The sequence below is a fragment of the Oncorhynchus keta genome, unplaced genomic scaffold, assembly GCF_023373465.1.
Source record: "Oncorhynchus keta strain PuntledgeMale-10-30-2019 unplaced genomic scaffold, Oket_V2 Un_contig_10364_pilon_pilon, whole genome shotgun sequence".
Lineage (NCBI taxonomy): Eukaryota > Metazoa > Chordata > Actinopteri > Salmoniformes > Salmonidae > Oncorhynchus > Oncorhynchus keta.
In genome coordinates, this window is record NW_026277077.1 from 17,809 (window position 1) to 45,777 (window position 27,969).

The 27,969-nt window shown below is 43.5% G+C and overlaps 1 protein-coding gene across 1 annotated transcript; it reads left to right on the forward strand.

The window, feature by feature from the left end:
• The first annotated feature begins 2,330 nt into the window (after window positions 1–2,330).
• On the forward strand, window positions 2,331–27,924 carry LOC118381331 (dnaJ homolog subfamily B member 12-like). Its single transcript, XM_052500369.1, has 9 exons — window positions 2,331–2,555; window positions 3,039–3,210; window positions 4,625–4,770; window positions 4,988–5,161; window positions 5,534–5,598; window positions 10,948–11,057; window positions 15,937–16,109; window positions 24,899–25,055; window positions 26,987–27,924. Exons 1-8 carry the CDS (start codon window positions 2,423–2,425, stop codon window positions 25,018–25,020), a joined length of 1,095 nt encoding a protein of 364 aa, XP_052356329.1. The 5' UTR covers window positions 2,331–2,422; the 3' UTR covers window positions 25,021–25,055; window positions 26,987–27,924.
• The last annotated feature ends 45 nt before the right edge of the window (window positions 27,925–27,969 follow it).

Below are 27,969 nucleotides of genomic sequence, written 5' to 3' on the forward strand. Positions count from 1 at the left end.
TTTCTTTGCATTATCTTTTACCAGATATATTGTGTTATATTCTACTACATTCCTTTCACATTTACATTAACTTCAAAGTGTTTCCTTTCAAATGGTACCAAGAATATTCATATCCTTACTTCAGGTCCTGAGTTACAGGCAGTTAGATTTCAATATGTCATTTTAGGCGAAAATGTTAAAAAGGTGCGGATCTCAATTCATCATAGCCTCAATTTTGTCCTGCACATTGAATATAGTTGCTGAGAGTCCCTGTAATCCCTAGATTCACATCATTCAGGTGAGAAAAAAAATATCACCCAGATCGGCCAGTCGTGTGAGAAACTAGTCATCATGCAAGCGGTCAGACAAGTGAAAATTATGGTCAGTAAAGAAAACTTTAAGCTCGTCTCTCAATGAGAAAAACATGTCAATAGTTTGTCCCTTGATAACCAGCCCACTTCTGTATGTTGTAAAAGTGTTACATGGTTGCTGCCTACATCATTGCATAGTGCAGAAAATACACAAGAGTTCAGGGGCCTTGCTTTAGCAAAGTTAACCATTTTCACTGTAGTGTCCAAAACGTCTTTCAAGCTGTCAAGCATTCCCTTGGCAGCAAGAACCTCTCTGTGGATGCTGCAGTGTACCCAAGTGGCGTCGGGAGCAACTGCTGGCACGCGCGTTACGACTCCACTATGTCTCCCTTTCATGGCTTTTGCTCCACCGTCATCGGGGGGGGGGGTAACGGATGTAAAACGCTATTTAGCACGCACCAACTAGCGGTGGTGCGCGCTAAATAGCGTTTCAATCGGCGACGCCACTTGCTCTGAGACCTTGAAGTAGTGGTTCCCCTCTGTTACAGGGGCAGTGAAACGAGGCTACTCAGGCAAGGAAAAAAATCACCCAAATGTTTAGCCCTGTTGGAAAATATTATATTTTGCGTACCCCCGACGGCATTGCGCGTGTACCCCGGTTTGGGAATTCCTGCCTGTTTCAGCCCAACATTAAGCCACGGTATCTAGGATTTCATAACACGCCTCTGTTAGCTATCCCAACAAGACAATTCTCATCGGACCCGGGATTCAAACCTGCAACCCGTATTATTTTATTAAGGTAATAATAAGGGATTCCTGTTGAAATCCATAGACAAATATACAGGTCAGTTTGCTTATCTCTCCCTCAACGTCAACAAAAGGAAGGAGATGATCGTGGACTACAGGAGACAGCAGAGTGACCAGATCATGAGATCAGGAAAAACTCCAGGCCCGAGAAAAGACACGTACTAATTTTTCCACACCACTTTTGAACACGTAGTGCCACCTCTGGCTCATTCTGACGTCTTAATATCTTGCTCTTTATTATTATTATTTATTCTTTAACCTTTGGATTATGTGCGTATTGTTATTTTGTATTGCTAGATATTACTGCACTGTTTGAACTAGATACATAAGCATTTTGCTGGAACTGCGATAAAACGGTACGTAGCCGTACTTCAATGAGATTTGATTCCACTTAAAACATCATCTGGCTCAATCATGGGGCCCCATAAGGGCAATTCAATTCAAAGGGCTTTATTGTCAAAGCAAGTTAAATAAATCATATAAAATGAACAGTAAACATTACACTCGCAAAAGTACCAAAGGAAATAGAGACATTTCAAATGTCATATTATGTCTACATACAGTGTTGCAACGAATACAAAAGGGAAAATGAATAAAAAATAAATATGGGTTGTATTTACAATGGTGTTTGTTCTTCACTGGTTGCCCTTTTCTTGCTGCTGTGATGGCACACTGGTATTTCACCCAATAGATATGGGAGTTTTCAAATTCTTTGTGGGTCTGTGTAATCTGAGGGAAATATGTGACTTGCCTAGTTAAATAAAGGTAAAGAAATAAAATAAAAAATATGGTCATACATTTGGCAGTTGGTTCGGAAGTGCAGCTCAGTTTCCACCTCATTTTCTCTTGAGAGCCATGTCTGCCTATGGCGGCCTTTCTCAATAGCAAGGCTATGCTCACTGAGTCTGTACATAGTCAAAGCTTTCCTTAAATTTGGGTCAGTCACAGTGCTCAGGTATTCTGTGACTGTGTACTCTCTGTTTAGGGCCAAATAGCATTCTAGTTTGCTCTGTTTTTATGTTAATTCTTTCCAATGTGTCAAGTAATTATATTTTTGTTATCTTATGATTTGGTTGGGTCTAATTGTGTTGCTGTTCTGGGGCTCTGTTTGTGTTTGTCAACAGAGCCCCAGGACCAGCCTGCTTCTCCAGGTTCATCTCTCTGTAGGTGATGGCTTTGTTATGGAAAGTTTGGCTCCATCTAGTAGGCAATACCAGCGTGACCCCACCACCTCGTCCCTACTTACTGCGTGGCGTCATTAGAAAGCGCCCTACAACGGCTATTATAGCATTATTTTTTTTATTTACCTCAAGCTGCGTCCCGCAATGGAAGTAAACAGGGACGAAGCAGAGCGTTGCATTGACATTGCAAGTGCTGCATTAACAAATAATCAAGCAGAGAAGGCTGTTAGATTTCTAGAAAAGGCACAGAAACTTTTTCCGACGGATAAGGCGAGAGGTAAGAGAAGCGACATGAATGTCAGCTAGCATCCAGGCTATATTTTTTCTTGGGAAATTGAGGGCCCTCTATAGTTACGAAAATACGTTACCCATCTCACTGCTACAGCTAGCTAATTATCGCCGAGTTTTCATATAAAACATATAATCTGTCTGGATTTTGCATTGTCACTGTTATAGTATACACAAGTCCGTTTAATTCTGCTGGTTATATTAGCGAGCTACCTAACGCTAGTTATGTAGTCAGTACATTCAGTTGCACCCAATCTCATGTTGCTAGTTAAATACAAACGGTGTAGCTGGATAGCTAGCGGTCTTTAACGCTGTTTACTTCGAATAAGTCACTCCGTGTGCTTCTGACTGTACAAGAGGGAGATGTCATCAGAGATTTGCCCCAATGGGCCTGCTCAGTGGAGACGTTTCTGGGGGGAAACTACGATACTCTAATGTTCCTCTAAATGTTTCTCTCTATCTGTATTTCCAGCACTGCTGGACTTGATTGCAAAAAATGGTTTCACCCCTGGTCATGACAACCAGTCAGGAACCAGTGATGGCACTGGGCCAAGGCAGCGAAGACCTGGGGAGGAAGACCAAGGAGAGAAGGCCTCACAGACAGCCAAATCCTACACCTCAGATCAACTGGATGCTGTCAAGAAGTAGGACACATGGAATTTAGTATCATTGCAATTATTATCATATAAAATATAATTGCAAGGAAAGTGAAGGAAAAGGATACTTAGTCAGGTGCACAACTGACTACATTCAACCAAAATGTGTCTCCCCTCATTTAACCCAACCCCTCTGAATCAGAGAGGTACGAGGGGTTACTTTAACCCAACCCCTCTGAATCAGAGAGGTGCGAGGGGTCTCTGAATCAGAGAGGTGCGAGGGGTTACTTTAACCCAACCCCTCTGAATCAGAGAGGTACGAGGGGTTACTTTAACCCAACCCCTCTGAATCAGAGAGGTGCGAGGGGTCTCTGAATCAGAGAGGTGCCGAGGGGTTACTTTAACCCAACCCCTCTGAATCAGAGAGGTACGAGGGGTTACTTTAACCCAACCCCTCTGAATCAGAGAGGTGCGAGGGGTCTCTGAATCAGAGAGGTGCGAGGGGTTACTTTAACCCAACCCCTCTGAATCAGAGAGGTGCCAACAACCCCTCTGAATCAGAGAGGTGCGAGAGGGTTACTTTAACCCAACCCCTCTGAATCAGAGAGGAGGGGTCTCTGAATCAGGTGCGAGGGGTTACTTTAACCCAACCCTCTGAATCAGAGAGGTGCGAGGGGTCTCTGAATCAGAGAGGTGCGAGGGGTTACTTTAACCCAACCCCCTGAATCTCTGAATCAACCCCTCTGAATCAGAGAGGTGCGAGGGTCTCTGAATCAGAGAGGTACTTTAACCCAACCCCTCTGAATCCAGGGGTTACTTTAACCCAACCCCTCTGAATCAGAGAGGTGCGAGGGGTTACTTTAACCCAACCCCTCTGAATCAGAGAGGTGCGAGGGGTTACTTTAACCCAACCCCTCTGAATCAGAGAGGTGCGAGGGGTTACTTTAACCCAACCCCTCTGAATCAGAGAGGTGCGAGGGGTCTCTGAATCAGAGAGGTGCGAGGGGTTACTTTAACCCAACCCCTCTGAATCAGAGAGGTGCGAGGGGTTGCTTTAACCCAACCCCTCTGAATCAGAGAGGTGCGAGGGGTTACTTTAACCCAACCCCTCTGAATCAGAGAGGTGCGAGGGGTTTCCATCCCTGCCCGGAGAACAGTTGTTGGGAGTTAAATGTGAAAGGTCGCTGGATTCAAACAGATTTTTCACCCAACGCTCTTACCCGTTAGGCTACCTGCCGCCCAACGTTCCTGCTGAGCTGGGACCATATATATATTTGTTCATAAAAGCATCTGCTAAATGGCATGTTATATTGAAACTGCGTCAAGGCTTCTAAAACATTAACATCAAACATCTGTTTAACTCCCACTTTCCACAATGAATCTTCCTTATCAGAACATGAAAATATCTTGAAACAATTTAGTGTTTTTGTCTTTATATAGTTGTCTTCTTCTTTGTTTCCAGAATAAAACAGTGTAAAGACTTCTATGAGATTCTTGGAGTGAAGAAAGATGCGTCCGAAGATGATCTCAAGAAGTCATATCGAAAATTAGCGTTGAAATTCCATCCCGACAAAAACCACGCACCGGGTGCCACTGAGGCGTTTAAAGGTACGCCCCCAAAACCATACTTATTTTCTTAACTGTTTGAGTGTGATAACCATTCAAAGGATCCGGTTTGGCGGACACAGATTAAACCTAGTGGACTACAAGGTCTTAAACTGAGAATGCTTTCTAGTCTGATCTGTATCCAGGAAACCGGTCCAATGAATTGTATATCATTTAATGTCATTTGAAGGTACCCAAAAAGGTGTTTGTTTTCCCCCAGCTATTGGAAATGCCTACGCCTGTTTGAGTAATGCTGACAAGAGGAAACAGTATGACCAGTGTGGTGAGGAGAAGAGACATCCGTCAAGACAGGGCCAGACCAACGGCGACTTCCAGGCCGATATTTCACCCGAGGACCTCTTCAATATGTTCTTCGGAGGGGGTTTTCCAGCAAGTGAGTGACACACACACACACACACACACACACACACACACACACACACACACAACGCATGTCAACACACACACACACACACACGACGCATGTCAACACACACACACAACGCATGTCAACACACACACACACACACACACACACACAACGCATGTCAACACACACACAAACACACAACGCATGTCAACACACACACACACACACACACACACACACACACACACACACACACACACACACACACACACACACACACACACACACACACACACACACACACACACAGTCACTAGAAACCATTACATCTAGATATTTTACTGCCACCTCCACTGCTAATGCTTTATCTATTGGTCGTCTGTTTTGCTTCTCAAGGCAACGTTCATGTATACAGAAATGGGCATCAGAGACCAGCGGGACAACGGGGACAACAGAGAGAGGTATGACAGTGGGTTTATTATTTTCGTGATTGCACTTTTTCCAGTTCAGGTCATTAAGTAGATACATTTAGGCATTTTCTAATAGCTTTCTAATGTACTGCTGCTGTACAGCAGGGGGAGTCCTTGTTGTTTTTGCACTGCCTGCAAACTGAGATCTACTTGGGTAGAACTGTATTGTTACACTACGTGATCAAAAGTATGTGGACACCTGCTTGTCCAACATCTCATTCCAAAATCATGGGCATTAATATGGAGTTGGTCCCCCCCCTTTGCTGCTATAACAGCCTCCACTCTTCTGGGAAGGCTTTCCACTAGATGTTGGAACATTGTTGTGGGGACTTGCTTGCATTCAGCCACAACAGCATTAGTGAGGTCTGACACTGATGTTGTGTGATGAGGTCTGGCTCGCAGTCGGCGTTCCAATTCATCCCAATGGTTTTTGATGGAGTTGAGGTCAGGGCTCAGTGCAGGCCAGTCAAGTTCCACTTCCACACCGATCTCGACAAACAATTTCTGTATGGACCTCACTGTGGCAACAGTTTACCCTGTACACAAAAAGTTGGAAGCACAGACTCGTCTTAAATGTCATTGTATGCTGTAGCGTTAAGATTTCCCTTCACTGGAACTAAGGGGCCTAGCCCGAACCATGAAAAACGGCCCCAAACCATTATTCCTCCTCCACCAAACTTTACAGTTGGCACTATGCATTGGGGCAGGTAGCGTTCTCCTGGCATCTGCCAACACCAGATTCGTCTGACGGACTGCCAGAAGGTGAAGTGTGAGAACGTGTTTCCACTGCTCCAGAGCCCAATGGCGGTGAGCTTTACACCTTTCCAGCCGACACTTGGCATTGCACATGGTGATCTTAGGTTTGTGTGTAGCTGCTCGGCCATGGAAGTCCATTTCATGAAGCTCCTGACAAACAGTTATTGTGCTGACGTTGCTTCCAGAGGCAGTTTTGAACTCTGTAGTGAGTGTTGCAACCGAGGACAGACCATTTTTATGCTCTATGGGCTACATCGCTCGGCGGTCCTGTTCTGGGAGCTTGTGTGGCCTACCACTTCACGGCTGAGCCGTTGTTGCTCCTAGACGTTTCCACTTCACCATAACAACACTTAGTTGCCCGGGCCAGCTCTAGCAGGGCAGACATTTGATTAACTGACTTGTTGGAGAGGTGGCATCTTATGACAGTGCCATATTGAAAGTCACTGAGCTCTTCAGTAAGGCCGTTCTACTACAAATGTTTGTCTATGGAGATTGCATGGCGGCGTGCTCAGTTTTGTATACCTGTCAGCAACGGGTGTGGCTGAAATAGCCAAATTCACTCATTTGAAAGTGTGTCCATATACTTTTGTACATCTAGTGTGTGTGAAATTAGCCTGTGCAAAGTGGATTGCAAGGCTTAAGGTCAGTAGTTGATTTTGCAGTGTTACCAGTTAACTCTAACCAACCTGTATAGTTTACTATGTCAGCTTGTCATTGTTGTTGTTGTTGTCTAACTAACCTGTATAGTTTACCATGTCAGGTTGTTGTTGTCTAACTAACCTGTATAGTTTACCATGTCAGGTTGTTGTCTAACTAACCTGTATAGTTTACCATGTCAGGTTGTTGTTGTCTAACTAACCTGTATAGTTTACCATGTCAGGTTGTTGTTGTCTAACTAACCTGTATAGTTTACCATGTCAGGTTGTTGTTGTCTAACTAACCTGTATAGTTTACCATGTCAGGTTGTTGTTGTCTAACTAACCTGTATAGTTTACCATGTCAGGTTGTTGTTGTCTAACTAACCTGTATAGTTTACCATGTCAGGTTGTTGTTGTCTAACTAACCTGTATAGTTTACCATGTCAGGTTGTTGTTGTCTAACTAACCTGTATAGTTTACCATGTCAGGTTGTTGTTGTCTAACTAACCTGTATAGTTTACCATGTCAGGTTGTTGTTGTCTAACTAACCTGTATAGTTTACCATGTCAGGTTGTTGTTGTCTAACTAACCTGTATAGTTTACCATGTCAGGTTGTTGTTGTCTAACTAACCTGTATAGTTTACCATGTCAGGTTGTTGTTGTCTAACTAACCTGTATAGTTTACCATGTCAGGTTGTTGTTGTCTAACTAACCTGTATAGTTTACCATGTCAGGTTGTTGTTGTCTAACTAACCTGTATAGTTTACCATGTCAGGTTGTTGTTGTCTAACTAACCTGTATAGTTTACCATGTCAGGTTGTTGTTGTCTAACTAACCTGTATAGTTTACCATGTCAGGTTGTTGTTGTCTAACTAACCTGTATAGTTTACCATGTCAGGTTGTTGTTGTCTAACTAACCTGTATAGTTTACCATGTCAGGTTGTTGTTGTCTAACTAACCTGTATAGTTTACCATGTCAGGTTGTTGTTGTTGTTGTCTAACTAACCTGTATAGTTTACCATGTCAGGTTGTTGTTGTTGTCTAACTAACCTGTATAGTTTACCATGTCAGGTTGTTGTTGTTGTCTAACTAACCTGTATAGTTTACCATGTCAGGTTGTTGTTGTCTAACTAACCTGTATAGTTTACCATGTCAGGTTGTTGTTGTCTAACTAACCTGTATAGTTTACCATGTCAGGTTGTTGTCTAACTAACCTGTATAGTTTACCATGTCAGGTTGTTGTTGTCTAACTAACCTGTATAGTTTACCATGTCAGGTTGTTGTTGTTGTCTAACTAACCTGTATAGTTTACCATGTCAGGTTGTTGTTGTCTAACTAACCTGTATAGTTTACCATGTCAGGTTGTTGTTGTTGTCTAACTAACCTGTATAGTTTACCATGTCAGGTTGTTGTTGTTGTCTAACTAACCTGTATAGTTTACCATGTCAGGTTGTTGTTGTCTAACTAACCTGTATAGTTTACCATGTCAGGTTGTTGTTGTTGTCTAACTAACCTGTATAGTTTACCATGTCAGGTTGTTGTTGTTGTCTAACTAACCTGTATAGTTTACCATGTCAGGTTGTTGTTGTCTAACTAACCTGTATAGTTTACCATGTCAGGTTGTTGTTGTTGTCTAACTAACCTGTATAGTTTACCATGTCAGGTTGTTGTTGTTGTCTAACTAACCTGTATAGTTTACCATGTCAGGTTGTTGTTGTTGTCTAACTAACCTGTATAGTTTACCATGTCAGGTTGTTGTTGTTGTCTAACTAACCTGTATAGTTTACCATGTCAGGTTGTTGTTGTCTAACTAACCTGTATAGTTTACCATGTCAGGTTGTTGTTGTTGTCTAACTAACCTGTATAGTTTACCATGTCAGGTTGTTGTTGTTGTCTAACTAACCTGTATAGTTTACCATGTCAGGTTGTTGTCTAACTAACCTGTATAGTTTACCATGTCAGGTTGTTGTTGTTGTCTAACTAACCTGTATAGTTTACCATGTCAGGTTGTTGTTGTTGTCTAACTAACCTGTATAGTTTACCATGTCAGGTTGTTGTCTAACTAACCTGTATAGTTTACCATGTCAGGTTGTTGTTGTTGTCTAACTAACCTGTATAGTTTACCATGTCAGGTTGTTGTTGTTGTCTAACTAACCTGTATAGTTTACCATGTCAGGTTGTTGTTGTCTAACTAACCTGTATAGTTTACCATGTCAGGTTGTTGTTGTCTAACTAACCTGTATAGTTTACCATGTCAGGTTGTTGTTGTCTAACTAACCTGTATAGTTTACCATGTCAGTTGTTGTTGTTGTCTAACTAACCTGTATAGTTTACCATGTCAGGTTGTTGTTGTCTAACTAACCTGTATAGTTTACCATGTCAGGTTGTTGTTGTTGTCTAACTAACCTGTATAGTTTACCATGTCAGGTTGTTGTTGTTGTCTAACTAACCTGTATAGTTTACCATGTCAGGTTGTTGTTGTTGTCTAACTAACCTGTATAGTTTACCATGTCAGGTTGTTGTTGTTGTCTAACTAACCTGTATAGTTTACCATGTCAGGTTGTTGTTGTTGTCTAACTAACCTGTATAGTTTACCATGTCAGGTTGTTGTTGTCTAACTAACCTGTATAGTTTACCATGTCAGGTTGTTGTTGTCTAACTAACCTGTATAGTTTACCATGTCAGGTTGTTGTTGTTGTCTAACTAACCTGTATAGTTTACCATGTCAGGTTGTTGTTGTTGTCTAACTAACCTGTATAGTTTACCATGTCAGGTTGTTGTTGTTGTCTAACTAACCTGTATAGTTTACCATGTCAGTATAGTTTACCATTGTTGTTGTTGTCTAACTAACCTGTATAGTTTACCATGTCAGGTTGTTGTTGTCTAACTAACCTGTATAGTTTACCATGTCAGGTTGTTGTTGTCTAACTAACCTGTATAGTTTACCATGTCAGGTTGTTGTTGTCTAACTAACCTGTATAGTTTACCATGTCAGGTTGTTGTTGTTGTCTAACTAACCTGTATAGTTTACCATGTCAGGTTGTTGTTGTTGTCTAACTAACCTGTATAGTTTACCATGTCAGGTTGTTGTTGTTGTCTAACTAACCTGTATAGTTTACCATGTCAGGTTGTTGTTGTTGTCTAACTAACCTGTATAGTTTACCATGTCAGGTTGTTGTTGTTGTCTAACTAACCTGTATAGTTTACCATGTCAGGTTGTTGTTGTTGTCTAACTAACCTGTATAGTTTACCATGTCAGGTTGTTGTTGTTGTCTAACTAACCTGTATAGTTTACCATGTCAGGTTGTTGTTGTTGTCTAACTAACCTGTATAGTTTACCATGTCAGGTTGTTGTTGTTGTCTAACTAACCTGTATAGTTTACCATGTCAGGTTGTTGTTGTCTAACTAACCTGTATAGTTTACCATGTCAGGTTGTTGTTGTCTAACTAACCTAGTTTATCAGGTTGTTTACCATGTCAGGTTGTTGTTGTCTAACTAACCTGTATAGTTTACCATGTCAGGTTGTTGTTGTCTAACTAACCTGTATAGTTTACCATGTCAGGTTGTTGTTGTCTAACTAACCTGTATAGTTTACCATGTCAGGTTGTTGTTGTCTAACTAACCTGTATAGTTTACCATGTCAGGTTGTTGTTGTTGTCTAACTAACCTGTATAGTTTACCATGTCAGGTTGTTGTTGTTGTCTAACTAACCTGTATAGTTTACCATGTCAGGTTGTTGTTGTTGTCTAACTAACCTGTATAGTTTACCATGTCAGGTTGTTGTTGTTGTCTAACTAACCTGTATAGTTTACCATGTCAGGTTGTTGTTGTTGTCTAACTAACCTGTATAGTTTACCATGTCAGGTTGTTGTTGTCTAACTAACCTGTATAGTTTACCATGTCAGGTTGTTGTTGTCTAACTAACCTGTGTGTTGTGATTTTCAGGGAGGCTTTGCGCTCTTTGTCCAGCTGCTGCCCATAGTCATCCTAGTGGTTGTGTCAGCTCTCAGTCAGATGATGGTCGCCGCCGCCCCCTACAGCCTCAGCTTCAGGCCGTGAGTCTAACCCATGACCCCCCCCCACACACACACTTGGATAATCACCTCATGGAGTAGCCTGGTCTTTATTTATTTCACCTTTTATATAACCAGGTAGGTCAGTTGATAACAAGTTCTCATTTACAACTGCGACCTGCCCAAGATAAAGCAAAGCAGTGCGACAAAAACAAAAACAGAGTTACACATGGGATAAACAAACGTACAGTCAATAACACAATAGATAAAATCTATATACAGTGTGTGCAAATGTAGAAGATTAGAGAGGTAAGGCAATAAGTAGGCCATAGAGGCAAAATAATTACAATTTAGCATCAACACTGGAGTGATCGATTTGCAGATGACGTTCAAGTAGAGATACTGGGGTGCAAAAGAGCAAGAAGATAAATAACAATATGGGGATGAGGTAGTTGGGTGTGCTATTTACAGATTGGCTGTGTACAAGTACAGTGATCGGTGAGCTGCTCTGACAGCTGATGCTTACATTTAGAGAGGGAGCTATAAGTCTCCAGCTTCAGTAATTTCTGCAATTCGTTCCAGTCATTGGCAGCAGAGAACTGGAAGGAAAGGCGGCCAAAGGAGGTGTTGGCTTTGGGGGTGACCAGTGAGATATACAGTGGGGCAAAAAAGTATTTAGTCGGCCACCAATTGTGCAAGTTCTCCCACTTAAAAAGATGAGGCCTGCGAATTTTCATCATAGGTTACCTGCTGGTCAGGATGATATCTAAGAGGGTGCCCATGATTATGGATTTAGGGTTGTACCCGGTAGGTTCCTTGATAATTTGTGTGAGATTGAGGGCATCTAGTTTAGATCATAGGATGGCCGGGGTGTTAAGCATATCCCAATTTAGGTCACCTAACAGTACGAACTCAGAAGATAGACTGGGGCAATCAATTCACATATGGTGTCCAGGGCACAGCTGGGGGCTGAGGGGGGTCTGTAACAAGCGGCAACGGTGAGAGACTTGTTTCTGGAAAGGTGGATTTTTAGAAGCTCGATTCGTTTTGGGCACAGACCTGGATAGTAAGACAGAACTCTGCAGGCTACCTCTGCAGTAGATTGCAACACCGCCCCCTTTGGCAGTTCTATCTTGTCGGAAAGTGTTATAGTTAGGGATGGAAATTTCAGGGGTTTTGGTGGTCTTCCTAAGCCAGGATTGAGACATGGCTAGAACATCCAGGTTGGCAGAGTGTGCTAAAGCAGTGAATAAAACAAACTTGGGGAGGAGGCTTCTGATGTTAACATGCATGAAACCAAGGTTTTTACGGTTACAGAAGTCAACAAATGAGAGCGCCTGGGGAATGGGAGTGGTGCTGGGGGCTGCAGGGCCTGGGTTAACCTCTACATCACCAGAGGAACAGAGGAGGAGTAGGATAAGGGTATGGCTAAAAGCTGTAAGAACTGGTCATCTAGTGCGTTCAGAACAGAGTAAAAGGAGCAGATTTCTGAGCGTGGAAGAATAGATTCAAGGCATAATGTACAGACGAGGGTATGGCAGGATGTGAGTACAGTGGAGGTAAACCTAGGCATTGAGTGACGATGAGAGAGATTTTTGGGAATGTTCCAACCAGGATTAATGGAAATCTGGAATTTTGGAAAATTTACCAGAGTTTTGCAACCCTAGCTGTGCGGTCTTAAACTCCTATAGTCATACATGTGACTATGCTGAATTATTACACAACTTCCCCCAGAATAATGCAATCATTTGATGAGTCTTCTTTCCTTGTATTACAAAATGCTGAACTGTCTTTGATGGGACGGATTATCCTCCAGTTGCTATGTTATCCTGCTATTCCCTATATAGTGCATTATCCCTATAGGCTCTGTTCAATGGTAGGACACTAAATAGGGACGAGGGTGCCATTTGGGACACCGCCTGGTAGTCTTTAGGGAGGTCACAGGTCATAGATTGACTTTAGGGGAAAGTAGTCGTCACAGGGGCTCTTTGGCCCGTGGTTAAGGCCCGGTGATGGCTGGCCCGTGGTTAAGGCCCGGTGATGGCTGGCCCGTGGTTAAGGCCCGGTGATGGCTGGCCCGTGGTTAAGGCCCGGTGATGGCTGGCCCGTGGTTAAGGCCCGGTGATGGCTGGCCCGTGGTTAAGGCCCGGTGATGGCTGGCCCGTGGTTAAGGCCCGGTGATGGCTGGCCCGTGGTTAAGGCCCGGTGATGGCTGGCCCGTGGTTAAGGCCCGGTGATGGCTGGCCCGTGGTTAAGGCCCGGTGATGGCTGGCCCGTGGTTAAGGCCCGGTGATGGCTGGCCCGTGGTTAAGGCCCGGTGATGGCTGGCCCGTGGTTAAGGCCCGGTGATTGCTGGCAGGCTTGGGCAGTATACCAGGGTATTTGGAAAAAGCCACGGTATGGTTTTTCAATACCGTCAAAACTATTTATTTGTCATTTCATGTGAATATTTGTAGCTACTTTTTAAATGAATACCTGCAGTCAACTTGTGCAATAAGGGAAAGTGTGATCCCTCGTCAGTTGTACAACTGAATGTATTCAACTGAGATGTGTCATCCTTATTTAACCCAACCCCTCTGAATCAGAGAGGTGCGGGGGAGCTACCTTAATCAACATCCACGTCATCGGCGCCCGGGGAACAGTGGGTTAACTGTCTTGCTCAGGGGCAGAACGACAGATTTTTACCATGTCAACTCCGGGATTCGATCCAGCAACCTTTTGGTTACTGGCCCTGCGCACCTAACCACCAGGCTATCACCACCAATACCCTACTCCTCTGTCTGTCTGTTATCACCACTGCTACTGTCGTGTGGGAGACTATAGTGATCGTGTCAGAGAGTAGTTGAAGGGATTGGTGTTGGTGGGTTGGATCATGTGAAGCTGCTTCACTGGGATGGCATGTAGCCTAGTGGTTAGAGCATTAGGCCATTAACTAGCAGGTAGCCTAGTGGTTAGAGCATTAGGTCATTAACTAGCAGGTAGCCTAGTGGTTAGAGCGTTGGGCCAGTAACTAGCAGGTAGCCTAGTGGTTAGAGCATTGGGCCAGTAACTAGCAGGTAGCCTAGTGGTTAGAGCGTTGGGCCAGTAACCAGCAGGTAGCCTAGTGGTTAGAGCGTTGGGCCAGTAACCAGCAGGTAGCCTAGTGGTTAGAGCGTTGGGCCAGTAACCAGCAGGTAGCCTAGTGGTTAGAGCGTTGGGCCAGTAACCAGCAGGTAGCCTAGTGGTTAGAGCGTTGGGCCAGTAACCAGCAGGTAGCCTAGTGGTTAGAGCGTTGGGCCAGTAACCAGCAGGTAGCCTAGTGGTTAGAGCGTTGGGCCAGTAACCAGCAGGTAGCCTAGTGGTTAGAGCGTTGGGCCAGTAACCAGCAGGTAGCCTAGTGGTTAGAGCGTTGGGCCAGTAACCAGCAGGTTGCCTAGTGGTTAGAGCGTTGGGCCAGTAACCAGCAGGTAGCCTAGTGGTTAGAGCGTTGGGCCAGTAACCAGCAGGTAGCCTAGTGGTTAGAGCGTTGGGCCAGTAACCAGCAGGTAGCCTAGTGGTTAGAGCGTTGGGCCAGTAACCAGCAGGTAGCCTAGTGGTTAGAGCGTTGGGCCAGTAACCAGCAGGTAGCCTAGTGGTTAGAGCGTTGGGCCAGTAACCAGCAGGTAGCCTAGTGGTTAGAGCGTTGGGCCAGTAACCAGCAGGTAGCCTAGTGGTTAGAGCGTTGGGCCAGTAACCAGCAGGTAGCCTAGTGGTTAGAGCGTTGGGCCAGTAACCAGCAGGTAGCCTAGTGGTTAGCGCGTTGGGCCAGTAACCAGCAGGTAGCCTAGTGGTTAGAGCGTTGGGCCAGTAACCAGCAGGTAGCCTAGTGGTTAGAGCGTTGGGCCAGTAACCAGCAGGTAGCCTAGTGGTTAGAGCGTTGGGCCAGTAACCAGCAGGTAGCCTAGTGGTTAGAGCGTTGGGCCAGTAACCAGCAGGTAGCCTAGTGGTTAGAGCGTTGGGCCAGTAACCAGCAGGTAGCCTAGTGGTTAGAGCGTTGGGCCAGTAACTGAAAGGTTGCAAGATCGATTCCCCGAGCTGACAAGGTAAAAAAAAAAAAAAAAAATCTGTCATTCTGTCATTCTGCCCCTGAACAAGGCAGTTAACCCACTGTTCCCTGGTCGGCTGTCAATATAAATAAGAATTTGTTCTTAACTGACTTGCCTAGTTAAATAAAACTAAAATAAAAATTCACTCACTGCTCTCTCTCTGTCTTTCTGTCTCTCTGTATCACTCTCTGTCTTTCTCTGTGTCTTTCTCTGTATCTCTCTCTCTCTCTCTCTCTCTCTCTCTCTCTCTCTCTCTCTTTCTCTGTGTCTTTCTCTGTATCTCTCTCTCTCTCTCTCTCTTTCTGTCTGTCTCTGTATCTCTCTCTCTATCTCTCTCTTTCTGTCTTTCTCTGTCTCTCTGTATCTCTGTCTTTCTCTCTCTTTCTGTCTCTCTGTTTCTCTGTTTCTCTGTATCTCTTTACTCTGTCTCTCTCTATCTCTCTCTCTCTTTCTGTCTTTCTCTGTATCTCTCTCTCTCTTTCTGTCTTTCTCTGTATCTCTCTCTCTCTTTCTCTGTATCTCTCTCTCTCTTTATCTCTCTCTTTCTCTGTCTCTCTGTATCTCTCTCTTTCTCTGTCTCTCTGTATCTCTCTCTTTCTCTGTTTCTCTGTATCTCTCTCTCTCTTTATCTCTCTCTTTCTCTGTCTCTCTGTATCTCTCTCTTTCTCTGTCTCTCTGTATCTCTCTCTTTCTCTGTCTTTCTCTGTATCTCTCTCTTTCTCTGTCTTTCTCTGTATCTCTCTCTGTCTTGCTGTCTCTGTCTGTATCTCTTGCTGTCTGTCTGTATTTCTCTGTCTCTCTGTCTGGTGTCTCTTTCTCTGTCTCGCTGTCTCTGTTTCTATCTCCATCAAATTCAGGTCTATTGGACACACCCACAAGAGGTACACGGAGACCTTGAGGGTGCCCTACTATGTGGGAGACCACTTCTCCAGGGAGTACAACGGACTGAATCTGAAGACTGTGGAGAGGAGTGTGGAGGATGACTACATCTCCAACCTCAGAAACAACTGCTGGAAGGAGAAACAACAGAGTACGTTCACTTTGTAGTGTGAGAATAACATGGTCATTTAGCAGACACTTCCAGAACGGTCAACGTGGACTGTGACACCTAATTCAGTATGTTGATCCGTGTGGGAATCGAACCCACAACCCCAGCACCATACTCTTAGAACTACAGCTGCTGGAAGCAGAAACAACAGAGTACATTCACTTTGTAGTGTGAGAATAACATGGTCATTTAGCAGACACTTCCAGAACGGTCAACGTGGACAGTGACACCTAATTCAGTATGTTGATCCGTGTGGGAATCGAACCCACAACCCCAGCACCATACTCTTAGAGCCACAGCTGCTGGAAGCAGAAACAACTACGTTCACTTTGTAGTGTGAGAATAACATGGTCATTTAGCAGACACTTCCAGAACGGTCAACGTGGACTGTGACACCTAATTCAGTATGTTGATCCGTGTGGGAATCGAACCCACAACCCCAGCACCATACTCTTAGAACTACAGCTGCTGGAAGCAGAAACAACAGAGTACATTCACTTTGTAGTGTGAGAATAACATGGTCATTTAGCAGACACTTCCAGAACGGTCAACGTGGACTGTGACACCTAATTCAGTATGTTGATCCGTGTGGGAATCGAACCCACAACCCCAGCACCATACTCTTAGAACTACAGCTGCTGGAAGCAGAAACAACAGAGTACGTTCACTTTGTAGTGTGAGAATAACATGGTCATTTAGCAGACACTTCCAGAACGGTCAACGTGGACTGTGACACCTAATTCAGTATGTTGATCCGTGTGGGGGAATCTTAGAACCCACAACCCCAGCACCATACTCTTAGAACTACAGCTGCTGGAAGCAGAAACAACAGAGTACATTCACTTTGTAGTGTGAGAATAACATGGTCATTTAGCAGACACTTCCAGAACGGTCAACGTGGACTGTGACACCTAATTCAGTATGTTGATCCGTGTGGGAATCGAACCCACAACCCCAGCACCATACTCTTAGAACTACAGCTGCTGGAAGCAGAAACAACAGAGTACGTTTACTTTGTAGTGTGAGAATAACATGGTCATTTAGCAGACACTTCCAGAACGGTCAACGTGGACTGTGACACCTAATTCAGTATGTTGATCCGTGTGGGAATCGAACCCACAACCCCAGCACCATACTCTTAGAACTACAGCTGCTGGAAGCAGAAACAACAGAGTACGTTCACTTTGTAGTGTGAGAATAACATGGTCATTTAGCAGACACTTCCAGAATGGTCAACGTGGACTGTGACACCTAATTCAGTATGTTGATCCGTGTGGGAATCGAACCCACAACCCCAGCACCATACTCTTAGAACTACAGCTGCTGGAAGCAGAAACAACAGAGTACGTTCACTTTGTAGTGTGAGAATAACATGGTCATTTAGCAGACACTTCCAGAACGGTCAACGTGGACTGTGACACCTAATTCAGTATGTTGATCCGTGTGGGAATCGAACCCACAACCCCAGCACCATACTCTTAGAACTACAGCTGCTGGAAGCAGAAACAACAGAGTACGTTCACTTTGTAGTGTGAGAATAACATGGTCATTTAGCAGACACTTCCAGAACGGTCAACGTGGACAGTGACACCTAATTCAGTATGTTGATCCGTGTGGGAATCGAACCCACAACCCCAGCACCATACTCTTAGAACTACAGCTGCTGGAAGCAGAAACAACAGAGTACGTTCACTTTGTAGTGTGAGAATAACATGGTCATTTAGCCGACACTTCCAGAACGGTCAACGTGGACTGTGACACCTAATTCAGTATGTTGATCCGTGTGGGAATCGAACCCACAACCCCAGCACCATACTCTTAGAGCCACAGCTGCTGGAAGCAGAAACAACAGAGTACATTCACTTTGTAGTGTGAGAATAACATGGTCATTTAGCAGACACTTCCAGAACGGTCAACGTGGACAGTGACACCTAATTCAGTATGTTAATCCGTGTGGGAATCGAACCCACAACCCCAGCACCATACTCTTAGAGCCACAGCTGCTGGAAGCAGAAACTCTTAGAGCCACAGCTGCTGGAAGGAGAAACAACAGTACGTTCACTTTGTAGTGTGAGAATAACATGGTCATTTAGCAGACACTTCCAGAACGGTCAACGTGGACTGTGACACCTAATTCAGTATGTTGATCCGTGTGGGAATCGAACCCACAACCCCAGCACCATACTCTTAGAACTACAGCTGCTGGAAGCAGAAACAACAGAGTACATTCACTTTGTAGTGTGAGAATAACATGGTCATTTAGCAGACACTTCCAGAACGGTCAACGTGGACTGTGACACCTAATTCAGTATGTTGATCCGTGTGGGAATCGAACCCACAACCCCAGCACCATACTCTTAGAACTACAGCTGCTGGAAGCAGAAACAACAGAGTACGTTCACTTTGTAGTGTGAGAATAACATGGTCATTTAGCAGACACTTCCAGAACGGTCAACGTGGACTGTGACACCTAATTCAGTATGTTGATCCGTGTGGGAATCGAACCCACAACCCCAGCACCATACTCTTAGAGCCACAGCTGCTGGAAGCAGAAACAACAGAGTACGTTCACTTTGTAGTGTGAGAATAACATGGTCATTTAGCAGACACTTCCAGAACGGTCAACGTGGACTGTGACACCTAATTCAGTATGTTGATCCGTGTGGGAATCGAACCCACAACCCCAGCACCATACTCTTAGAACTACAGCTGCTGGAAGCAGAAACAACAGAGTACATTCACTTTGTAGTGTGAGAATAACATGGTCATTTAGCAGACACTTCCAGAACGGTCAACGTGGACTGTGACACCTAATTCAGTATGTTGATCCGTGTGGGAATCGAACCCACAACCCCAGCACCATACTCTTAGAACTACAGCTGCTGGAAGCAGAAACAACAGAGTACGTTCACTTTGTAGTGTGAGAATAACATGGTCATTTAGCAGACACTTCCAGAACGGTCAACGTGGACTGTGACACCTAATTCAGTATGTTGATCCGTGTGGGAATCGAACCCACAACCCCAGCACCATACTCTTAGAACTACAGCTGCTGGAAGCAGAAACAACAGAGTACGTTCACTTTGTAGTGTGAGAATAACATGGTCATTTAGCCGACACTTCCAGAACGGTCAACGTGGACTGTGACACCTAATTCAGTATGTTGATCCGTGTGGGAATCGAACCCACAACCCCAGCACCATACTCTTAGAGCCACAGCTGCTGGAAGCAGAAACAACAGAGTACGTTCACTTTGTAGTGTGAGAATAACATGGTCATTTAGCAGACACTTCCAGAACGGTCAACGTGGACTGTGACACCTAATTCAGTATGTTGATCCGTGTGGGAATCGAACCCACAACCCCAGCACCATACTCTTAGAACTACAGCTGCTGGAAGCAGAAACAACAGAGTACATTCACTTTGTAGTGTGAGAATAACATGGTCATTTAGCAGACACTTCCAGAACGGTCAACGTGGACTGTGACACCTAATTCAGTATGTTGATCCGTGTGGGAATCGAACCCACAACCCCAGCACCATACTTTGTAGTGTGAGAATAACATGGTCATTTAGCAGACACTTCCAGAACGGTCAACGTGGACTGTCTCCGTGTAGAATCGAACCCACAACCCCAGCACCATACTCTTGAACTACAGCTGCTGGAAGCAAGTCAGAAACAACAGAGTACGTTTAGCTTTGTAGTGTGAGAATAACATGGTCATTTAGCAGACACTTCCAGAACGGTCAACGTGGACTTGACACCTAATTCAGTATGTTGATCCGTGTGGGAATCGAACCCACAACCCCAGCACCATACTCTTAGACACAGCTGCTGGAAGCAGATGTTATTTTTCTTAACAAGCAGTATGTTTCTTACACATGTTTAGCAGATGTTATTGGTCACGTACACGTGTTTAGCAGATGTTATTGGTCACGTACACGTGTTTAGCAGATGTTATTGGTCACGTACACGTGTTTAGCAGATGTTATTGGTCACGTACACGTGTTTAGCAGATGTTATTGCGGATTTAGTGAAATGCTTGTGTTTCTAACAGTGCAGTAATATCTAACAATACACACACATCTAAAGTAAAGGAATGAAGAATATATAAATATATGGACGGGCCATGTCAGAGCGACGTAGACTAGGATAGAATACAGTATGTACAAATGAGACAAGCCATGTCAGAGCGACGTAGACTAGGATAGAATACAGTATGTACAAATGAGACGAGTCATGTCAGAGCGACGTAGACTAGGATAGAATACAGTATGTACAAATGAGACAAGCCATGTCAGAGCGACGTAGACTAGGATAGAATACAGTATGTACAAATGAGACGAGTCATGTCAGAGCGACGTAGACTAGGATAGAATACAGTATGTACAAATGAGACGAGTCATGTCAGAGCGACGTAGACTAGGATAGAATACAGTATGTACAAATGAGACGAGTCATGTCAGAGCGACGTAGACTAGGATAGAATACAGTATGTACAAATGAGACGAGTCATGTCAGAGCGACGTAGACTAGGATAGAATACAGTATGTACAAATGAGACGAGTCATGTCAGAGCGACGTAGACTAGGATAGAATACAGTATGTACAAATGAGACGAGTCATGTCAGTCATGTCAGAGCGACGTAGACTAGGATAGAATACAGTATGTACAAATGAGACGAGTCATGTCAGAGCGACGTAGACTAGGATAGAATACAGTATGTACAAATGAGACGAGTCATGTCAGAGCGACGTAGACTAGGATAGAATACAGTATGTACAAATGAGACGAGTCATGTCAGAGCGACGTAGACTAGGATAGAATACAGTATGTACAAATAGTCACAGGATAGACTAGGATAGAATACAGTATGTACAAATGAGACGAGTCATGTCAGAGCGACGTAGACTAGGATAGAATACAGTATGTACAAATGAGACGAGTCATGTCAGAGCGACGTAGACTAGGATAGAATACAGTATGTACAAATGAGACGAGTCATGTCAGAGCGACGTAGACTAGGATAGAATACAGTATGTACAAATGAGACGAGTCATGTCAGACGTAGACTAGATAGAATCATGTCAAATGAGACGAGTCATGTAGACTAGGATAGAATACAGTATGTACAAATGAGACGAGTCATGTCAGAGCGACGTAGACTAGGATAGAATACAGTATGTACAAATGAGACGAGTCATGTCAGAGCGACGTAGACTAGGATAGAATACAGTATGTACAAATGAGACGAGTCATGTCAGAGCGACGTAGACTAGTATAGAATACAGTATGTACAAATGAGACGAGTCATGTCAGAGCGACGTAGACTAGGATAGAATACAGTATGTACAAATGAGACGAGTCATGTCAGAGCGACGTAGACTAGGATAGAATACAGTATGTACAAATGAGACGAGTCATGTCAGAGCGACGTAGACTAGGATAGAATACAGTATGTACAAATGAGACGAGTCATGTCAGAGCGACGTAGACTAGGATAGAATACAGTATGTACAAATGAGACGAGTCATGTCAGAGCGACGTAGACTAGGATAGAATACAGTATGTACAAATGAGACGAGCCATGTCAGAGCGACGTAGACTAGGATAGAATACAGTATGTACAAATGAGACGAGTCATGTCAGAGCGACGTAGACTAGGATAGAATACAGTATGTACAAATGAGACGAGTCATGTCAGAGCGACGTAGACTAGGATAGAATACAGTATGTACAAATGAGACGAGTCATGTCAGAGGGACGTAGACTAGGATAGAATACAGTATGTACAAATGAGACGAGTCATGTCAGAGCGACGTAGACTAGGGTAGAATACAGTATGTACAAATGAGACGAGTCATGTCAGAGCGACGTAGACTAGGATAGAATACAGTATGTACAAATGAGACGAGTCATGTCAGAGCGACGTAGACTAGGATAGAATACAGTATGTACAAATGAGACGAGTCATGTCAGAGCGACGTAGACTAGGATAGAATACAGTATGTACAAATGAGACGAGTCATGTCAGAGCGACGTAGACTAGTATAGAATACAGTATGTACAAATGAGACGAGCCATGTCAGAGCCACGTAGACTAGGATAGAATACAGTATGTACAAATGAGACGAGCCATGTCAGAGCGACGTAGACTAGGATAGAATACAGTATGTACAAATGAGACGAGCCATGTCAGAGCGACGTAGACTAGGATAGAATACAGTATGTACAAATGAGACGAGTCATGTCAGAGCGACGTAGACTAGGATAGAATACAGTATGTACAAATGAGACGAGTCATGCAAAATATGTCAACATAAAGTGACTAGTGTTCCATTATTAAAGTGGCCAGTGATTTCAAGTCTGTGTGTAGTAGGGCAGCAGCCTCACTGTGTTAGTGACGGCTGGTTAACAGTCTGATGGCCTTGAGATAGAAGCTGTTATTCAGCCTCTCTGTGTTAGTGACGGCTGGTTAACAGTCTGATGGCCTCGAGATAGAAGCTGTTATTCAGCCTCTCTGTGTTAGTGACGGCTGGTTAACAGTCTGATGGCCTCGAGATAGAAGCTGTTATTCAGTCTCTCTGTGTTAGTGACGGCTGGTTAACAGTCTGATGGCCTCGAGACAGAAGCTGTTATTCAGTCTCTCTGTGTTAGTGACGGCTGGTTAACAGTCTAATGGCCTCGAGATAGAAGCTGTTATTCAGTCTCTCTGTGTTAGTGACGGCTGTTTAACAGTCTGATGGCCTCGAGATAGAAGCTGTTATTCAGTCTCTCTGTGTTAGTGACGGCTGGTTAACAGTCTGATGGCCTTGAGATAGAAGCTGTTATTCAGTCTCTCTGTGTTAGTGACGGCTGTTTAACAGTCTGATGGCCTCGAGATAGAAGCTGTTATTCAGTCTCTGTGTTAGTGATGGCTGGTTAACAGTCTGATGGCCTTGAGATAGAAGCTGTTATTCAGTCTCTCTGTGTTAGTGACGGCTGTTTAACAGTCTGATGGCCTCGAGACAGAAGCTGTTATTCAGTCTCTCTGTGTTAGTGACGGCTGGTTAACAGTCTGATGGCCTCGAGACAGAAGCTGTTATTCAGTCTCTCTGTGTTAGTGACGGCTGGTTAACAGTCTGATGGCCTCGAGACAGAAGCTGTTATTCAGTCTCTCTGTGTTAGTGACGGCTGGTTAACAGTCTGATGGCCTCGAGACAGAAGCTGTTATTCAGTCTCTCGGTCCCAGCATTGATGCACCTGTACTGACCTCTCCTTCTGGATGGTAGCGGGGTGAACAGGCTGTGGCTCGGGTGGTTATTGTCCTGGATGATTTTTATGGCCTTCCTGTGACATCGGGTGGTGTAGGAGTCCTGGAGGGCAGGTAGTTTGCCCCCTGTGATGCGTTGTGCAGACCGTACCACCCTCTGGAGAGCCCTGCGGTCAATTCCACGTGGCTGGCTACTTTAAAATGAATGTGTCCTGGAGGAGTGTTTTAATGGTTTAGTTAGGAGGCTTCAGGTGTTCTGATCTGACCTTTACCGGTTGTGTCCTGTTTGCTGTAACGTAACATGGATAACACAGTACCAGAAAGCGATATCCTCTGTGAAGAAATAGCACTACTTCACATGCAGAGGAGGCTGGTGATGGGAGGACGGCTCATAATAATGGCTGAAATAGTGAATGGAATGTAGGGACCTAAAAATATATATATATTTGTTTTGCCATTTTGTTTTCCCAGGTTTCAATTTCCTACAGTTTCATGTTTTTGCTCTCTATCACTTAAGTCCACAACAATGCTTAAACCACATCAGGAGAACACTTTAGGTCTGGGATAATGTTGATAATGTTTGGGTGTAGTTACCATTTTAATTCCAGTAATCAACAGCCACAATAATCATCCTCATATGGTTCTGCCAGGTAGCCTGCTTCCTAGATGACATTTAATGTGAGGAGGATTTTGGATAAGGAAAGGCTTTCCCATGTCCAGAAAGACCATTCATTAGCAGCATCGCTAACGGCGACACACCACACATACAGACGGGGAATTCTCATTGGCTCTTCAGAAAGTTGCAGGAAATAACAATCACTGATTCATTCTGTTCATGTCTTATGATAAACTTAATTTTTAATTAATATACTTGATTCCTTAATAAGTTCAATACATTGTTGGATTCCATTTTAATGTCTGGATTCCGTGATTCCGTCCTCATTCTCAACATTCTCAAGGATTTTCTCTGACCCTAGGAATGGTACAATTCCATTTATTCTGTTCCAGTCATTACAATCAGCCTGTCCTCCTATTTTAAAGTGCCAGCCACCGCTGTTTCCATGGCAGGGGGAAAGACACACAACAGTTTTACAACACATCATTCAGATGATTGGTTGTCTGGGCAAAATCCAAAGGAATTAGGATCCTCTTTTCAGCAGCCTCTCTATTGTACTTCCTGTTATCTTATTGAACTTGTATTGTACTTCCTGTTATCTTATTGAACTTGAATTGTACTTCCTGTTATCTTATTGAACTTGTATTGTACTTCCTGTTATCTTATTTAACTTGTATTGTACTGGATGCCCAAGTAGGCGTTTGTCTTAGACTACATCACAGTTCTGCTCCCTTCTCCCAAGGTGTCCACTTGCTCACTTTCTTGCATGGATTTAACGATAGTGGAAACTCACTCCAGACAATGCTTACAACAATCATATGCTTTTAAATCCACGACAGGGAGCGCAGACTTCTGGGAAATATTGGGGACTGAGCCATTGTACTTTGTTGTTGTGTTCCAGAGGAGGGCCTGCTGTATCGAGCTCGCTATTTTGGAGACAATGAGTTGTACCAGAGGGCTCAGAAGATGGGCACACCGAGCTGCTCCAGGCTGTCTGACATCTCCGTTTCCTTGGGTGGTTAAATATAAAGGAAGGCTGTTGATCGCCACACTGATAGGTAAGAGCTCACCACTAAAACAACCCATATGGCACCCTATTCCCTTTCCAGTACACTACTTTTGACCAGGGCCCATAGGACACTATAGGGAATAGGATGCCATTATGGACTCAATAGGGTGCCACAGTCTGTCTCTATATAAGGCTCCGTTGTTGTAGTGTCCCCATTGGGTCAGTTATGAAGTCCTACTGAACTATGTACAATGGCAAGTAAAAGTATGTGAACCCTTTGGAAATACCTGGATTTCTGCATAAATTAGTCATAAAATGTGATCTGATCTTCATCTAGGTCACAACAACAGACAAACACAGTCTGCTTAAACTAATAACACACAAACAATTCTATGTTTTCATGTCTTCATTGAAAACACCGTGTAAACATTCACAGTGCAGGTTGGAAAAAGAATGTGAACCCTTGGATTTAATAACTGGTTGACCCTCCTTTGGCAGTAATAACCTCAACCAAACGTTTTCTGTAGTTGTGGATCAGACCTGCACAACGGTCAGGAGGAATTTTGGACCATTCCTCTTTACAAAATTGTTCAGCAATAATGATTTCTGGTGTGAACTGCTCTCTTGAGGTCATGCCACAGCATCTCAATCGGGTTGAGGTCAGGACTCTGACTGGGCCACTCCAGAAGGCGTATTTTCTTCTGTTGAAGCCATTCTGTTGTTGATCTACTTCTGTGTTTTGGGTCGTTGTCCTGTTGCATCACCCAACTTCTGTTGAGCTTCAATTGGCGGACAGATAGCCTTACGTTCTCCTGCAAAATGTCTTGATAAACTTGGGAATTCATTTTTCCGTTGATGATAGCAAGCTGTCCAGGCCCTGAGGCAGCAAAGCAGCCCCAAACCGTGATGCTCCCTCCACCAGACTTTACAGTTGGGATGAGGTTTTGATGTTGGTGTGCTTTTTGTTCTCCACACATAAGTGTGGTGTGTTTCCTTCCAAACAACTCAACTGTAGTTTCATCTGTCCACAGAATATATTTCCAGTACCGCTGTGGAACATCCAGGTGCAATTATGCAAACTTGTTTTTATTGGACAGCAGTGGCTTCTTCCGTGGTGTCCTCCCATCAACACCATTCTTGTTTAGTGTTTTATGTATCGTAGACTCGTCAACAGAGATGTTAGCATGTTCCAGAGATTTCTGTAAGTCTTTAGCTGACACTCTAGGATTCTTCTTAACCTCATTGAGCATTCTGCACTCTGCTCTTACAGTCATCTTTGCAGAACAGCCACTCCTAGGGAGAGTAGCAACAGTGCTGAACTTTCTCCATTTATAGACATCTTGTTTTACTGTGGACTGATGATCATCAAGGCTTTTAGAGATACTTGTGTAACCCTTTCCAGCTTTATGCAGGTCAACAATTCTTCATCTGAGGTCTTCTGAGATCTCTTTTGTTCGAGACATGGGTCACATCAGGCAATGCTTCTTGTGAATAGAAAACTCACATTTTGTGAGTGTTTTTTTATAGGGCAAGGCAGCTCTAACCAACATCTCCAATCTCGTCTCATTGATTGGACTCCAGGTTAGCTGACTCCAGTTTTATCTTTTGGAGAAGTCATTAGCCTCGGGGGGTTCAAATACTGTATCCAACCTACACTGTGATTATTTAAATGATGTATTCAATATAGACAAGAAAAACACCATTTGTGTTATTAGTTTAAGCAGACTGTTTGTCTATTGTTGTGACTTAGATGATCAGATCAAATTTGATGACCAATGTTTGAGAAATTACAGGTAATTTCAAAGGGTTCACACACTTCTTCTTGCCACTGTATGTTATGAAGGCCTACCTAACTATGTTATAACTAAGTTATGAGTCCCATGTATGTTATGAAGGCCTAACTATGTTATAACTAAGTTATGAGTTCCATGAACAGAGTGCACATGTTGAAACTAAATAGTTTTTTGCTCTCTCTTTTAGGTAGTTATATCGAAACCGCAAAAAAAAACAATTTTATTGCCTGTAAATACGTACGCTTTTCAACATTCGGGACTGTGACTTCACTGCACACCAAAACTTGGACAGACTCTCTCTCCTTGAGTTGGAGATCTCGTATGGCGAAGAAGAAGAATAATGACCTAAAGTCTTGTTGAGGAAGAATGAATGCCCTCTTTGTTGATGATCATGGTGATGTGTCATGAAGTGACTGTGCTCTGTTACAAGCTGACTGTTTTACAAATGCACTGTTAGGGACTCCTGCTTTTACCCTCTTACGTCCTAAATGGTACACTATTTGCTATATAGTGTGCACTACTTTTTTCTTCTTTTTTAAAATCCGGGCCCATAGGGCTCTGGTCACAAGTAGTGCAGCATATAGAGAATAGGGTGCTATTTAGGATGCACCCTCAAGTCAGATGATGTAAGGGCGGTGTTATAATCAGGAAATACTCCGATCAGAAGTGGTTCATTATAGATGTCCTCCTTTAGCAAATTGATACTTCCGAGATATTCATCTTTTATTTTGATCTGGTGAAAACATTGAAGAATGGTTAAGACCAATTGAAGCTGATGACAGTTGGTTTCCTGATTTATACTTTATACGTAAATTATGATTTTTACTATGCAGGGATTATATTTATATATTCTCCTATCAGAGTCAGTAAGGTAAACATACACCTCTCGAGACATGTACTGAGCAATTTTAATTTTGCAGGCCTATGTATTTACAATGAGTGAACCCAGTGACTGAGAAAGTAATTTATTTATTGTTGGAATTCTAAAATATTAAAATGTTTTTAATCAAGATTTTCTTCATTAGAACACAACGGCTATCTAATAAAGCTGGTCTTGCTCACGATGACACGTCCATATTATGTTTTTACTCAAACAGGGAAAATAAATATTCTACGTGCCCCATCTGTCATTCTTCCTCTCTCTGTGTGTGTGTGTGTGTGTGTGTGTGT

Coding starts and splice junctions, on each gene's coding strand:
- LOC118381331 (XM_052500369.1), top strand. CDS start 2,423: ATGGAAGTAAACAGGGACGAAGCAGAGCGTTGCATTGACATTGCAAGT. Junction 5,599..10,947: donor AACGGGGACAACAGAGAGAG/GTATGACAGTGG, acceptor TGTGATTTTCAG/GGAGGCTTTGCGCTCTTTGT. Junction 11,058..15,936: donor TACAGCCTCAGCTTCAGGCC/GTGAGTCTAACC, acceptor CATCAAATTCAG/GTCTATTGGACACACCCACA.